This window comes from Chlorocebus sabaeus, chromosome 11, assembly GCF_047675955.1.
Source record: "Chlorocebus sabaeus isolate Y175 chromosome 11, mChlSab1.0.hap1, whole genome shotgun sequence".
Taxonomy (NCBI): Eukaryota; Metazoa; Chordata; class Mammalia; order Primates; family Cercopithecidae; genus Chlorocebus; species Chlorocebus sabaeus.
The window spans coordinates 119,787,931-119,803,440 of NC_132914.1; the positions used below are offsets into that span (position 1 = coordinate 119,787,931).

At 41.1% G+C, this 15,510-nt stretch overlaps 1 protein-coding gene across 2 annotated transcripts in view; it reads left to right on the plus strand.

Moving 5' to 3' along the window:
• The window catches only part of KNTC1 (kinetochore associated 1), a 100,043-nt gene that overhangs the window by 27,520 nt on the left and 57,013 nt on the right, over nucleotides 1-15,510 (plus strand). For both annotated transcript variants that reach the window (XM_008005054.3, XM_073021190.1), the window contains exons 17-22: nucleotides 3,598-3,723; nucleotides 3,814-3,903; nucleotides 8,124-8,177; nucleotides 8,833-8,894; nucleotides 13,672-13,783; nucleotides 15,100-15,243. In XM_008005054.3, coding sequence (XP_008003245.3) covers nucleotides 3,598-3,723; nucleotides 3,814-3,903; nucleotides 8,124-8,177; nucleotides 8,833-8,894; nucleotides 13,672-13,783; nucleotides 15,100-15,243 — 588 coding nt within the window. The remainder of the gene's footprint in view (nucleotides 1-3,597; nucleotides 3,724-3,813; nucleotides 3,904-8,123; nucleotides 8,178-8,832; nucleotides 8,895-13,671; nucleotides 13,784-15,099; nucleotides 15,244-15,510) is intronic.

The window sequence follows — 15,510 nt, forward strand, 5'->3', positions numbered from 1 at the left end:
AAAACTGTAAGAATGTATGATTACGGAAGCCAAGGAAGCAGTAAGTTTTAAATGTACTGGGGAGTGATCAGCAGTTTCAAATACTACAGAGAAGATCAAGTGTAAAAGCTGAAAAATGTCTGGAGAACACAGCAATTAGGTCATTGATAATCCTTGAAAAGTCAGTTTTGGGGGAAGTAATAAAAGAGCCTTATTGTAGTTGGTTAAAGAGTTAATATTTACTAAGTGGGTGCTTGGTACTCATGTGCTTGTTTTAAAAATATAATGGTTTAAAACATACAGAATACTTCCTTAAAAATATATATTATATATATATATTTGTGTTTTTTGTAGAGACAGGGTTTTACCATGTTGGCCAGGCTGGTCTTGAACTCGTGACTGCAAGTGATCTACCTGCCTTAGCCTCCCAAGGTGCTGGGATTATAGGCATGAGCCACTGCACCTGGCCAAAAAATGTATATTTATTTATATATTTATTTTGTAGAGACAGTCTTGCTATGTTGCCCAGGCTGGTCTTGAACTCCTGACCTCAAGTGATCCTCCCTCCTCGGCCTCCCAAAGTGCCGGGATTACAGGCGCGAGACACCATACCTAGCAAGAATAATTCTGTGTATTGTTTAGAAAGGCATACAAGTTAAGAGACAAAGTAATTAATGGAATAAGTAATAAATACAAGAATAACATACTTCTGCTTGGGGGAAGGAGGATGTTGTATTTGGAAAGACGACAGTGGGATCTGAAACTATTGGTAACATCTGCTTTATTTTTTAAGCTAAAGGTGATGAGTACATTATTATTATAGCATTTATAATTTACATTATTACCTTTTTGAACATCTGAAAGATTTTAGAAGTAATGTTTCAAAAGAGAGAACGGAGCAAAAAAACCAAACCAAAACAGAAAATCCGTGAAAGAAATGAGGGGAATATTCATGAATGAAACTACTCTTTGTTATCATTTATAGTTTTCAGAACCAGAGAGTACCTGTCAAAGTTGGTATTGTGTCCATTGGAAACAGAACCTGAAATTTGAGTATTTCTGACTCTAACCTTTAAAGAACTTTTAGTAGGCTTAGAAAATTGGTTGTCTTTAAAAACCAGCTTCATGAGCTGGGTGGGCGTGGTGGTGTGCGCCTGTAGTCCCAGCTACTTGAGATGCTGAGGCAAGAGAATTGCTTGAGCCCGGGAGTTCCAGGCTGCAGTGAGCTGTGATTACACCACTGCGTTTTAGCCTGAGTGACAGAGCGAGACCTTGTCTCTAAACAGACAAATTAAATTGGCTCTGTCACTTTTGGACTGCATAATTTCAGACACATTACTTAACCTTTCTTGGGTCTCAGTTTTCTTGTTTGTAAAATGGGAATATTAGTACTTACCCTATAGTGTCATGATGACATGTAAATGCTTACTTCTTAGGTTATGATAATTTAAAAAGACAATTCATATAAATCTCTTTCTTCGGTTGATAAATAATCGTATATACTTGGCCGGGTACAGTAGCTCACCTTTGTAATCCCACACTTTGGGAGGTCAAGGTGGGTGGATTACTTGAGGCCAGAAGTTTAAGACCATCCTGGCCCACATGGCAAAACCCTGTCTCTACTAAAAATACAAATATTAGCTGAGCATGGTGGTGGATGCCTGTTGTCCCAGTTGCTCTTGAGGCTGAGGCAGGTGAATCGCTTGAATCAGAAGGCGGAGGTTGCAGTGAGCCAAGAATGCACTAGTGCACTCCAGCCTGGGTGACACAGCAAGACTCTGTCTCAAAAAGAAAAATAAGGGCTGGGCACGGTGGCTCATGCCTATAATCCCAGCACTTTGGGAGGCCCAGGCAGGCAGATCACGAGGTCGGGAGATCGAGACCATCCTGGCTAAAACGATGAAACTCCGTCTCTACTAAAAATACAAAGAATTAGCTGGGCGTGGTGGCAGGCACCTGTAGTCGCAGCTACTCAGCAGGCTGAGGCAGGAGAATCGCTTGAACCAGGGAGGCAGAGGTTGCAGTGAGCCGAGATCCTGCCGCTGCACTCCAGCCTGGGCAACAGAGCGAGACTCCATCTCAAAAAAATAAATAAATAAAAAGTAAAAGAAAAACAAGAATAATTGTATATACTTTCAATGTGCAATATGGTGATTTTATACATTTACATTGTGCAGTGACTAAATCAAGCTAATTAACATAACTATCACCTCACTTATCTTTTTTTCTGGTGAGAACATTTAAAACCTATTCTTTTAGCAATTTTTTTTTTTTTGAGACAGTCTTGCTCTGTCTTCCAAACTGGAGTGCAGTGGTGCGATTTTGGCTCACTACAACCTCCACCTCCCAGGTTCGTGTGATTCTTGTGCCTCAGCCTCCTAAGTAGCTGGGATTACAGACGCTCACCACCATGCCTGGCTAATATTTTGTATTTTTAGTAGAGACGGGGTTTCGCCATGTTGCTCAAGCTGGTCTTGAACTCCTGAGCTCAGGAAATCCACCTGCCTCGGCCTCCCAAAATGCAAGCATTACAGGTGTGAGCCACCACGCCTGGCTCTTTTAGCAATTTTAAAATATACATTATTACTAACTACAGTCATCATAGACCTCTGAAACTCATTCTTCCTTCTAACTGAGGCTTTGCAGCCTTGGGACAACATCTCTGTATCCCCTAGCCCCTTCCCCTGGGCTCTAGTTATCAACATTCTACTCTCTACCTTTTTTTTTTTTTTTTTTTTTGAGATGGAGTCTTGCTCTGTTGTGCAGTAGCACGATCTCTGCTCACTGCAACCTCCGCCTTTCAGGTTCAAGTAATTCTGCCTCAGCCTCCCAAGTAGCTGGGATTACAGGCACCCACTACCATGCCTGGCTAAGTTTTGTATTTTTAGTAGAGACGGGGTTTCACCATATTGGCCAGGCTGGTCTCAAACTCCTGACCTCAAATAATCCTCTTGCCTCAACCTCCCAAAGTGCTGGGATTGCAGGCGTGAGCCGCCATGCCCAGCCTATACTCTCTACTTTCATGAGTTTTACTATTTTAAGATTTCACATGTGAGATCATATAGTATTTTTTTTTATTGTGTCTGACTTACCTCACTTAGCGTAATGTCCTTCAGGTTTATCTATGTTGTTGTTGCAAATGATAAATTTTCCCTCTTTTTTTTTTTTTTTTTTTAAATAGGTCTTACCATGTTGCCCAGGCTGGACTCGAACTGCTGGGCTCAAATGGTTGTCTTGCCTCGGCCTCCTGAGCAGGCTGGCACTACACCCAGCTTCTAGACTGAACAATATTTTATTGTGCAAATATACCACATTTTATTTGTTCACTTATCTGTTGATGGATATTTAGATTCCATATCTTAGCTCATATAAAGCTCTTAGTAAGTGTACTGCTTGACACGTTTTGTAAGGACTCAACAGAAAAGGTTCCTATACTTGCTAATAATCTGGTTCACCTCTCAGATATCTGAATGTTACTTTCTTTAAATCTTATTCCTGGAGCGCATGAGGATTCCCCTTTTTCACAGTAGTTTATTTCACTCAGCTTACTCTGAGAATAAGCCATCCGCAGGTATTATTGTAGTTCACATTGCTTGATGTGGCATATTTATATTACAGCTTGTTTACAAGGTCAAGTCAAATCATATATTGGAGAAACTGGCATTGAGTTCTGTGGATGCCAGTGAACAGACTGAATGGCAACAACTTGTAGACGATGCTAAGGAAAATCTACATAAAATCCAGGTATGTTTTTCTTGTCACATACTAGAATATTTAGACTGATGTGTTGATCAACGTTAGGTTGCCTTACTGTGTCTGGCATTTGTGAAACAGGATGATGAATTTGTGGTGAATTACTGCCTGAAGGCTCAGTGGATAACCTATGAAACGACTCAAGAGATGCTGAATTATGCCAAAACCAGGGTAGGTTTGTTTTTTTGTATTTTTGTTTTTGTGGGTGGGGGAGAATTTGCTTTAATCTCTCATAATCCTGCCTCAAATATATTTTTTTCTCCTATCCTCTGTGTGTGTTATTAATAAAAAAGTTTTTATAACAGCTTAATGGAGATAATTCACGTCCTATACAATTCACCCATTTAAAGTATACAGTTCAGTGGTTTTTAATATATTCCTTGAGTTGTGCAAGCATCATTAATGTCAATTTTGGAACTTTAAAATCTCCCCTAAAAGAATCTTTAGGGTCAGATGTGGTGGCTCACACCTTAATCCCAGCAATTTGTGAGGCTGAGGTGGGTGGATCACCTGAGGTCAGGAGCTCAAGACCAGCCTGGCCAACATGGTAAAACTCCATCTCTACTAAAAATATAAAAATTAGTTGGGCGTGGTGGCACATCCCTGTAGTTCCAGCTACTGGGGAGGCTGAGGCACGAGAATTGCTGGAATCCGGGAGGTGGAGGCTGTGGTGAGCTGAATTTGCGCCACTGCTCTCCAGCCTGGGCGACAGAGCGAGACTTTGTCTCAAAAAATAAAATTAAGACTGTGCGCGGTGGCTCAATCGTGTAATCCCAGCACTTTGGGAGGCCAAGTTGGGTGGATCACCTGAGGTCAGGAGTTCAAGACCAGCCTGGCCAACATGGTGAGACCTCATGTTGTCTCTACTAAAAATACAAAAATTAGCTGGGTGTGGTGGTGCACGCCTGTAGTCCCAGCCGCTTGGGCTTGGGATGCTGAGGCAGGAGAATTGCTTGAACCTGGGGGGCAGAGGTTGCAGTGAGCTGAGATCAGCCACTGCACTTCAGCCTGGCAACAGAGACTCCGTCTCAACAGAAAAAGAAAAAAATTTAAAAGATAAAATTTGTAAATGTCTGGGTGAGGTGGCTTATGCCTGTAATCCCAGTACTTAGGGAGGCAGAGGTGAGTGGGTCACTTGAGGTCAGGAGTTCAAGACCAGCCTGGCCAACATGGGGAAACCCCATCTCTACTAAAAATATAAAAATGAGTTGGGTCTGGTGGCACAGTCCTGTAGTTCCAGCTGCTTGGCAGGCTGAGGCAGTAGAATCGCTTGAACATGGGAGGCAGAGGTTGCAGTGAGCCAAAACTGTGCCACTGTAGCCTGGGCGACAGAGTGAGACTCTATCAAAAAACAAAACAAAATCAAACCTCTATGCCATTAATAGTCATTCCCCATTTCCCCCAGTCCCCCAGCTTCAGGAAACCACTAATTTACCTCCTGTCTCTCTAGATTTGCCTATTCTGAACGGTTCAAATAAACGGAGTCATATATGTCTCCTTCATGTCTGGCTTCTTTCACTTAGCGTAATATTTTCAGGGTTTGGGCTGGGTGCGTTGTTTCATGCCTGTAATTCCAGCACTTTGGGAGGCCGAGGTGGACAGATCATGAGGTCAGGAGATCAAGACCATCGTGACCAACGTGGTGAAACCCGGTCTCTACTAAAATACAAAAAATACAAAAAATTATCTGGGCGTGGTGGCTCATGCCTGTAGTCCCAGGAGACTGAGGGAAGGGAATCGCTTCAACCCAGGAGGTAGAGGTTGATTTGAGCCGAGATCATGCTTCCAGCCTAGTCCCCAGAGCAAGGCTCTGTCCCCAAAAAAAATAAAAATAAAAACAAATATTTTCAGGGTTCATCCATGCTGTAGCAATTCAGTGCTATATTTCTTTTTATTGCCAAATAATATTCTATGTTATGGATATACCACATTTTGTTTCTCTGTTTACCAGTTGATGGACATTTGGGTTGTTTATGCTTTTTTCCCCCAATTTTGTTTTTATTTTGTTAAAAAAATACATAACATGAAATTTACCATCTTAACCTTTTTTAAAAAAAATGTATTTTGTTTTATTTTTGAGAGGGAGTCCAGCACTGTCCCCCAGGCTGGAGTGCAGTGGTACGATCTTGGCTCACTGCAACCTCCACCTCCTGGGTTCAAGTGATTCTGCTGCCTCAGCCTTCCAAGTAGCTGAGATTACAGGTGTCCGCCACCACACCTGGCTAATTTTTGTATTTTAGTAGAGACGGAGTTTCACCATGTTGGTCAGTCTGGTCTTGAGCTCCTGACCTCAAATGATCTGCCTGTTTTGGCCTCCCAAAGTGCCACAATTATAGGCATGAGCCACTGCACCCGGCCTATCTTGAGCATTTTAAAATTTAGTGGTATTAAATACATTCATAATCACATACAGCCATCATCCATCTCCCCAACTCATTTCAACGTTATGAAACTGAAACTCTGCCCATTAAACACTGACTTCCCATTTCTCTGTCTCCCCAGCCCCTGGCAAACCATCTGCTGTCTATGTATATAATTTTGACTGCTAAGTACCTTATATTAAATGGAATCATACAGTACTTGTCTTTTGTGACTGGCTTATTTCACTTAGCATAATCTCTTCCAGGTTCATTCATGTTGTTGTAAATGACAGACTTTCTTTCTTGTTTGTTTATCCATGGTCCCTGACTCTGACCCTAACCCTGACTTCTTTAGTTGTTTCCACATTTTTGCTGCTGTGAATAATGCTGCTATGAATATGGCTGTACAGATGTCTATTTGAGTCCCTCTTTCAGTTCTTTTGAGCATATACCCAGAAGTGTAAATGTTGGGTCATATGCTAATTCTCTTTTTGAGACAGAGTCTCACTCTGTCTCCCAGGCTAGAGTGCAATGGCGTGATCTTGGCTCAGTGCAACCTCTGCCTGCCCCCCGAGCTCAAGTGATTATCTCACTTCAGCCTCCCAGGTAGCTGAGATTACAGACATGTGCCTCCACACCCAGCTAATTTTTGTATTTTTAGTAGAGATGGGGTTTTACCATGTTTGCCAGGCTAGTCTTGAACTCCTAACCTCAAGTGATCCGCCTGCCTCAGCCTCCCAAAATGCTGGGATTATAGGCGTGAGCCACCACACTGGGCCCTAATTCTCTTTAATTTTTTAAGGAACTACCGTATTTTCCATGGTGACTATGCTGTTTCACATTTCCAGCGACAGTGCATAAGTGTTCCAATTTCTCCACATCTTTGCTAACACTTTGTTTTTGAGACAAGGTCTTGCTTTCACCCAGGCTGGAGTGCAATTGTAATGCATTGCAGACTCAAACTCCTTGGTTCAAGCAATCCTCCTGCCTCAGACTCTCAAAGTGTTGGGATTGGGGCCAGCGCAGTGGCTGTAATCCCTGTACTAATGTATGTAAGGTGGGAGGGTATGCTTTGATACTGTTTGTATATATTAGTCTTATGCCAAAGAAATAATTTTTTAAAAAATGGATTCTTGGCTGGGTGCAGTGGCTCATGCCTATAATCCCAGCACTTTGGGAGGCCCACGTGAGCGGATCACTTGAGGTCAGGAGTTCAAGAGCAGCCTGGCCAGTATGATGAAACCCCATCTCTACTAAAAATACAAAAGAAAAATTAGCTGGACCTGGTAGTGCATGGTTGTAATCCCAGCTACTTGGAAGGCTAAGGCAGGAGAATTGCTTGAACCCCGGAGGTGGAGGTTGCAGTGAACAGAGATTGTGCCACTGCACTCCAACCTGGGTGACAGAGCAAGACCCTGTCTCAAAAAATAATAATAATAATAAAAAAAAGGGATTCTTTTTCTGTTATAGACCTTTTTTAACATGCAATTTTTGCAGTTGCAAATAATGTCATTTTTGCAATGACCTACGAGTATTGTTGCTATTTATTTATTTATTTATTTTTATTATTATTTTTTTGAAACGGAGTCTCATTCTGTACCCCAAACTGGAGTGCAGTGGTACGATCTCGACTCACAGCAACCTCAGCCTCCTGGGCTCAAGGGATTCTTGTGCCTCAGCCTCCTTAGTAGCTGGGACTACAGGTGTGCTCAACGATGCCTCGCTAATTTTTTGTATTTTAGTAGAAACGGGGTTTCACCATGTTGCCCAGGGTCGTCCCAAACTCCTGAGCTCAAGCAGTCTGCCCACCTCAGCGTTCCAAAGTGCTGGGATTACAGGTGTGAGCCACTGCCTCCAGCAAAATGCATTATTTTAAAAAACATGTCAGTTCTTTATAGTTTACTATTCATTTCACACTTAAATGCAATTTATTTTTTAAAAAATTTTGTTATTTCACAGAAAATCCATCATTTAGGAACTAGCCAAATAGTAGATATTCTTCTAATGGTATTTCTTATTATTCTTACTTAGCTTTTGAAGAAAGAAGATAAAACTGCTCTCGTTTATTCCTATGGCTTGCAAGAGGTAATTACATTAGATTTCTAGGTTAATATGTGGGTGAATATACCTTTATGTTTTCCATTCAAAATAGACCCATATTTTATCAAGAGCAAGTTATTTCAATACCTTAGTTTTCTTAACTGCAAAATGGTAATATTAATAGGTACTTACTTTATAAAGTCATTTCGAGATCAAAATTCCTGTGAACTGTTGTGCATAGTACCTGGTACCTGCTAAATATTCAAATGAAGATAAACTGTGATGATGATTATGATGGTGCCAAAGTACATGTGTGTGTGCATGTGAGCATATAAATATTTAAATTCTTAGTTCAAAGTAAGTAGTGTAATCTAGCTGGATTTTACCATAAGAACTTAGAAATCAGTGAGAAAATGGATTTTAAAGCGTTCCTACAATTATTGTATATGTGCCTTTATAATTGGATGTAATTGGAAATGTTTTTCTTATCCCATGTTTTGTGTGTGTGTGTGTGTGTGTGTGTGTGTGTGTGTGTGTGTGAGAGAGAGAGAAATAAAGGCAGTCCTATGGGAATTGAGTTGTGATGCGAGATAAATGTGAATGTGTATAGACATGTGAAATGTAATGATTAATTGTTAATGTTTTTTAATTTCAATACTGTTGCATATAAATTCAGATTATTAAATTATTTCTTCTTTAGGTTCTAAGAGCTCATGCAAAATTGACTACTTTTTATGGAGCATTTGGACCAGAAAAATTCAGGTGTGTACATTTTCTGTTAAAATTTTTTTGGCCAGGCATGGTGTCTCATGCCTGTAATCCCAGCACTTTGGGAGGCCGAGGGGCGGATCACCCAAGGTCAGGAGTTCGAGACCAGCCTGGCCAACACGGCAAAACCTCATCTCTACTAAAAATGCAAAAGTTAGCCGGGCATGGTGGCGTTCATCTGTAATCTCAGCTACTAGAGAGGCTGAGACAGGAGAGTCGCTTGAACCCGGAAGGTGGAGGTTGCAGTGAGCCAAGATCGTGCCACTGCACTCCAGCCTAGGGGACAGAGCAAGACTCGGTCTCAAAAAAAAAAAAACTTTTTTTTTTTTTTAAGATTATAAGTTACATAGAAATTTGGAATGTCATAACGGGTATAGCATTCCTCTTGCTGAATTTGTGTTTCTATGGGGGCTGTTGAGTGATAGAAAATGTTATCTTTTTAGCAACAAAAACTGGCTGAACATTCTTGTTGTCATTTCTTCTTTTTTGAGACAGGGTCTCACTCTGTCACCCAGGTTCAAGTGTGGTGGTGCTATCATAGCTCACTGCAGCCTCAACTTCTTAGGCTCAGTAAAAATCTAACTATCCTGGATAAATTTGGTTCCTTGTCTGCAAAGAAGTAAACTGTCTTAAAACCATTTCTAAGTTTCAATGTTCTAAGGTTATATGGATTTATATTGGTTCTGTAGCTGACATTACTATTTAGCAGTAATAATTATGTCCTATATGACACAAAACATTGTTTATATTGCAAGGCATTATGGAAACCTTTCATGTACAACAGGTACTCCAAGATACCCGCTAACCCGCACCTCCCAGGTCATTCTCTGTGGGCTCAAGCAACCGCTCCAAGGCAGCCACAATTTTTTTTTTTTCCTAATAGTAAATTCACCCATGAATTGTGTTCATTAGGCCACCCTAGCAGTGAGAATGGCAGATCTTCATATATGTAAGTCCATCTTTTCTATCCTATTGATTAATAGCCATAAAAATTGGATTTACTTGTGTTTTACTTACTGAAAATGTCACCTCTTTAGAATGATCTGTCTCTTCTTGTAAGGCCAGTCCTCCCCATATGATGACTCTTTCCGCAGTTTTCTCAGCTTCAGCAGGAGGCAAAAACTTCAACAGGAGATAGGCTTCACCCAAAAAAAGGGTTTGAAAGGAAGAAAAAACAGCTGGTACTTGCAAAGGACAGTGTGGCCTTACCTCTTTCTTTTCTATTTAAAGGCGAAAATACATCATTTGGAAAAACATTATGGTTCAATGTGTTTTTTTTTTGTTTTTTTGTTTTTTTTTGAGACGGGGTCTCACTCTGTCGCCCAGGCTAAAGTACAGTGGCGTGATCTCGGCTCACTGCAAGCTCCGCCTCCCAGGTTCACGTCATTCTCCTACCTCGGCCTCCTGAGTAACTGGGACTACAGGCGTCCGCCACCAAACCCGGCTAATTTTTTGTATTTTTAGTAGAGACAGGGTTTCACCGTGTTAGCCAGGATGGTCTCGATCTCCTGACCTCGTGATCTGCCCATCTCGGCCTCCCAAAGTGCTAGGATTACAGGCATGAGCCACTGCGCCCGGCCTTTGTATATTTTTTGAAATAGAGTCTCGCTCTATCGCCAAGGCTGGAGTTCAGTGATGCTATCTTGGGTCAGTGCAGCCTTCGCCTCTGATTTCAAGCATTTCTTGTCCTCAGCCTCCCAAGTAACTGGGATTATAGGCGCCTGCCACCACGCCCAGCTAATTTTTGTGTTTTTAGTAGAGATGGTGTTTCACCATGTTGGCCAGGCTGGCCTCAAACTCTGACCTCAGGTGATCTATCCACCTCAGCCTCCCGAAGTGCTGGGATTACAGGCGTGAACCACTGCACCTGGCGTTATGGTTCAATGTTTTAATAATCTGAAAATCCATTTCTGATGATAGCAAACAATAAAATAAATTTAAAATATAAGTAATGAAGATTTGTTTAATTCTCAGTTGTTGCTATGATTATAGAATCGTATAAAAATAATGACAGTTAAAAACACAATACAAGAGAACCCACACCCCATTCTAGAATTAAAGGGTCCTAGAAGGTATAAAACGGAGTTTGGCCCAGGTGCAGTGGCCTGTAATCCCAACACTTTGGGATGCCAAGGATACCTGGCTGGGATCCTCTCTGATGATCCTCCTACCTCAGCCTCCCAAGTAGCTTGGGACTACAGATGTGCACCACCACATCTGGCTAATATTTTTTATTATTTTTTTAGAAATGCAGTCTTTCTGTGTTGTCCACTCTGGTCTTGAACTCCTAGGCTCTGCCTGCCTCAGCCTGCCAAAGTGCTGGGATAACAGGTGTGAGGTACCACGCCCAGTGGTCATTTCTTTAACACAAATATTTTAACCTTTGATCATAGATTCTTACCATATCTTCTAATTGCTCATTTCCCTTCATTGTTAATTTATTCTGATAAATAGATTTAAAGTAAGTATATGTCTAATTTTAAGTAGTGATATTTTGGTGCACATGGAAGTACATCTATGGATTCAATTTCCGGAGGTGCAGTTGCTAAGGCAAAAGGTTATTCATCCAAACTTGGCTTCCAAAGCACCTATTCCAATAGAATGAGAAGGGGAGGGCCCATTTTCTCACTCATTCACCAACAGTATGTTATAGAACTTTTTTTTTTGCCAATCTGATATATGCACACAAAAAAATTTAAAAAATATTACCACATTGCTTTGATTTCCATTCTTAATTTTGGTTGAAATACTTACTTTCTCAAGGTGAAAAGCCTTTTGTTTTTCTCCTTACATCCTTGGTCCCTCTTTCTCTTGAGTTGTGTGTGTTTTTTTTTAACTGAGACCTATTTCTATGGTTTTATTATTTTTTTAGAGACAGGGTCTCCCATGTTGCCCAGCCTAGTCTCAAATTCCTGGGCTCAAGTGATCCTCCTGCCTCGGCCTCCCAAAGCACTGGCATTACTGGCATGAGCCACCACGCCTGGACCGAGTTGTTCTTTTCAAAATTGATTTTAAAGTTCTTTGTGGGTATTTCAAATCGTCCTCTAATTTGGCATTTTTTTGTTGACTTTGTTATTGATATTTTTTTACAAAAAATTCAGAAGTTTGTATTTTTGTGTCTGTTGGGAAAGATATTACCCACCCCAAGATTCAAAATAAATTCTTGGCCAGGTACAGTGGCTTAAACCTGTAGTCCTAGCACTTTGGGAGGCTGAGGTAGGCGGATTGCTTCCCAGGAGTTGAAGACCAGCTTGGGCAACGTAGTGAAACCTTGTCTCTACATAAAATACTAAAATTTGCCAGGCAACGTGGCCAGGTGCTTGTAGTCCTGGCTACTAAGGAGGCTGAGGTGGGAGGATCACCTGAGCCTGGGAGGTTGAGGCTGCAGTAAGCTGTGATTGTGCCACTGCACTCCAGCCTGGATGACAGTGAAACCTGCCTCAATAAATAAATAAACAAAATCTCTTGCATTTTTTCATTTTTAGAGTTTCTTTTTACATTTAAATCTTTTTTTTTTTTTTTTTTTTTTTTTTTTGAGACAGAGTCTAGCTCTGTTGCTCAGGCTGGAGTGTGGAGTGCAGTGGTGCAGTCTTGACTCACTGCAACCTCTGCCTCCCGGGTTCAATCAATTCTTCTGCCTCAGCCTCCTGAGTAGCTGGAATTACAGGTGACCGCCACCATGCCCGGCTATTTTTTGTATTTTTAGTAGAGACAGGGTTTTACCATGTTGACCAGGTTGGTCTTGAACTTCTGACCTCAAGTGGTCCACCCGCCTTGGCCTCCCAAAGTGCTGGGATTACAGGCGTGAGCTATCACGACCGGTTGATTTTTAAAAATTTTTAACCAGCTACCTTACTGAATTTCTTTATTATGCATAGTATATTTCATTTGATCTTCTTTTTTCCAGGTATGTAATTTTATATTCAAATAATGAAATTTTATCTTATCAGTTCTGATTATCTTTTTTCCTTGTCAAATTCATTATAAAACACTTATTTATTTAAAAAATAGACCGGGCATGGTGGCTCATGCCTGTAATCCCAACACTTTGGGAGGCTGAGATGGGTGGATCACTTAAGGTCAGAAGTTCGAGATCAGTCTAGCCAACATGGTGAAACCCCATCTGTACTAAAAATACAAAAATTAGCCAGGCATGGCGGCGCACGCCTGTAATCCCAGCTGCTTGGGAGGCTGAGGCATGAGAATCTCTTGAACCCAGGAGACAAAGGTTGCAGTGAGCCGAGATTATGCCACTTCACTGCAGCCTGGGTGACAGAGTGAGACTCCAGCTCAAAAAGATAAAATAAAGTAAAATAAAACAAAAATGCCTATAATCGCATCTATTCAGGATGCTGAGGTGGCAGGATTGCTTGAGCCCAGAAATTCAAGTCCAGCCTGAGCAACATAGTGAGATCCCATCTCAAAAAAACAAAAACAAAACAAATAAGAGTGAAAAATAATTATTTCTATGTGTAGTGATTATCTGAGGAGGGCCCTACAAGGAAGCTACATGTCTCTGAGGAAGGTGGCGGGAGTTCTAGGGTCCGAGATAGGAAGGAAATGTGCTGAGGAAGGTGGCGGGAGTTCTAGGGTCCGAGATAGGAAGGAAATGTGCTTTGCACCGTGTGATCTTTGGAACTGGGGTTTTTTTTTTTTAGTTTTTTGTTTATGAAGAACAAAACTAATTAAAATGCTTTTAAAGATATCCACTTAAAAGGTATAACCTTAATTTTCTTTAAAACTGACCTTTTCCCCTTCTTTGTCTATTCAGTGGCAGTTCTTGGATTGAATTTCTAAATAATGAAGATGATCTCAAAGATATTTTTTTACAGCTAAAAGAAGGAAACCTTGTATGTGCACAGTACCTTTGGCTTCGACATCGGGTAACGTGTTTTACATTTTTTCCTTAACAGCTTTATAGCTCCTGAGTTAGGTGATTGAATCAATGTTGGAAACTAACAGGGTGCAAGTCTGACTGGGTGATGGGGTGTTTTTTGATTGGTTCTTAAAATATGACTTGCTTTTGTTCACAAAGGGCAAGGGGATGAAAAAGACTTTCCCCATGGACTGGGCGTGATGTCTTACGCCTGTAATCCCAGCACTTTGGGAGGCCGAGACTGATCACTTGAGGTTGGGAGTTCGAGACCAGCCTGGTCAATCAACATGGTGAAACCCTGTCTCTACCAAAAATAAAAAATTTGCTAGGCATGGTGGCACGTTCCTGTAGACCCAGCTACTTGGGAAACTGAGGCAGGAGAATTTCTTTAACCCGGAAGGTGTAGGTCACAGTGAGCGGAGATCATGGCACTGCACTCCAGCTTGAGTGACGGAGTGAGACTCTGTCCCAAAAAAAAAGACTTTCCCCAGAGAAAATTGTCCTCTGATGATATTAAATCAGAAGAAGTACAGTGAAGATACAGTAGAAACTTATTTTATCCAATCATTAGGAGTCTAGCTTCTTGGGAGCTAAATGATGAGAACACGTGGATGCATAGAGGGAAACACATACCAGGGCCTTTCAGAAGGTGGAGGGTGGGAGCAGAGAAAGTATCAGGAAAAATAACTAATGGTTAATAGGCTTAATAACTGGGTGATGAAATAATCTGTACAACAAACCCCCTTGACAAAAGTTTACCTACATAACAAACCTATACTTATACCACTGAACTGAAAAGTTAACCAAAAAAAGAGTCTAACTCCTAATCTTAGCTCAAAAGGCAACATCTGGTTTATTAGTGGGCTTTCTAATGTAGCATTGGTGGAGAAGATGTTGCTACTGTAGCTCAGATTGTGGTAAAAGATTGCCCCTTAAAATTGCTTGTCTCTATCCCCTTAAGGTTGGCCGAAGTTGGTACAGAGTATTAGATCCATGAAGTCATAACTTGTCGTGATGCCATTAATGGCTGCATTGCTTGTTAGAATTCCTACTATCACCTGCAGTGAAGTTTTCCTTAGAATACTCGTTCTCTGCTGGTTCCTCTGCTACATGCTAAACTATTTGGCACTCAGCGCCGTGACATTGCCTACAGTATGCAGCTCCCAACTAGAAACATTTGCATAGTGTAAATCTCCTTTAGCACTCATTATTAAATCAATAGGGTATTCCTTAAAATGACTTCCTAAAATATCTTTTTCAAACATTTGGGAGGCTTTTGGTTTAAATTTGTCAGATCTTAATTTCTTGCTCCTTATAATTTAGGCAAACTTTGAAAGCAGATTTGATGTGAAAATGCTGGAGAGCTTGCTCAACTCAATTTCTGCATCAGTCTCTTTGCAAAGGCTATGTCCATGGTTTAAAAATGATGTTATTCCATTTGTAAGAAGGACTGTACCGGAAGGACAGGTGAGTTGTCTTCAGTATTTCTACTCTTGATGACTTTATTTCGTTTTTTATATTAGATCATTGAAGATTAAGTCATGTTAACACCAGTTAGTTAAACAGTTAACTAACACCTGTGTTAAAGTGTCTCTTAAAAGACAACCATGAGGCCGGGTGCAGTGGCCCAAGCCTGTAATCCCAGCACTTTGGGAGGCCGAGATGGGCGGATCACAAGGTCACGGGATCGAGACTATCCTGGCTAACATGGTGAAACCCCGTCTCTACTGAAAA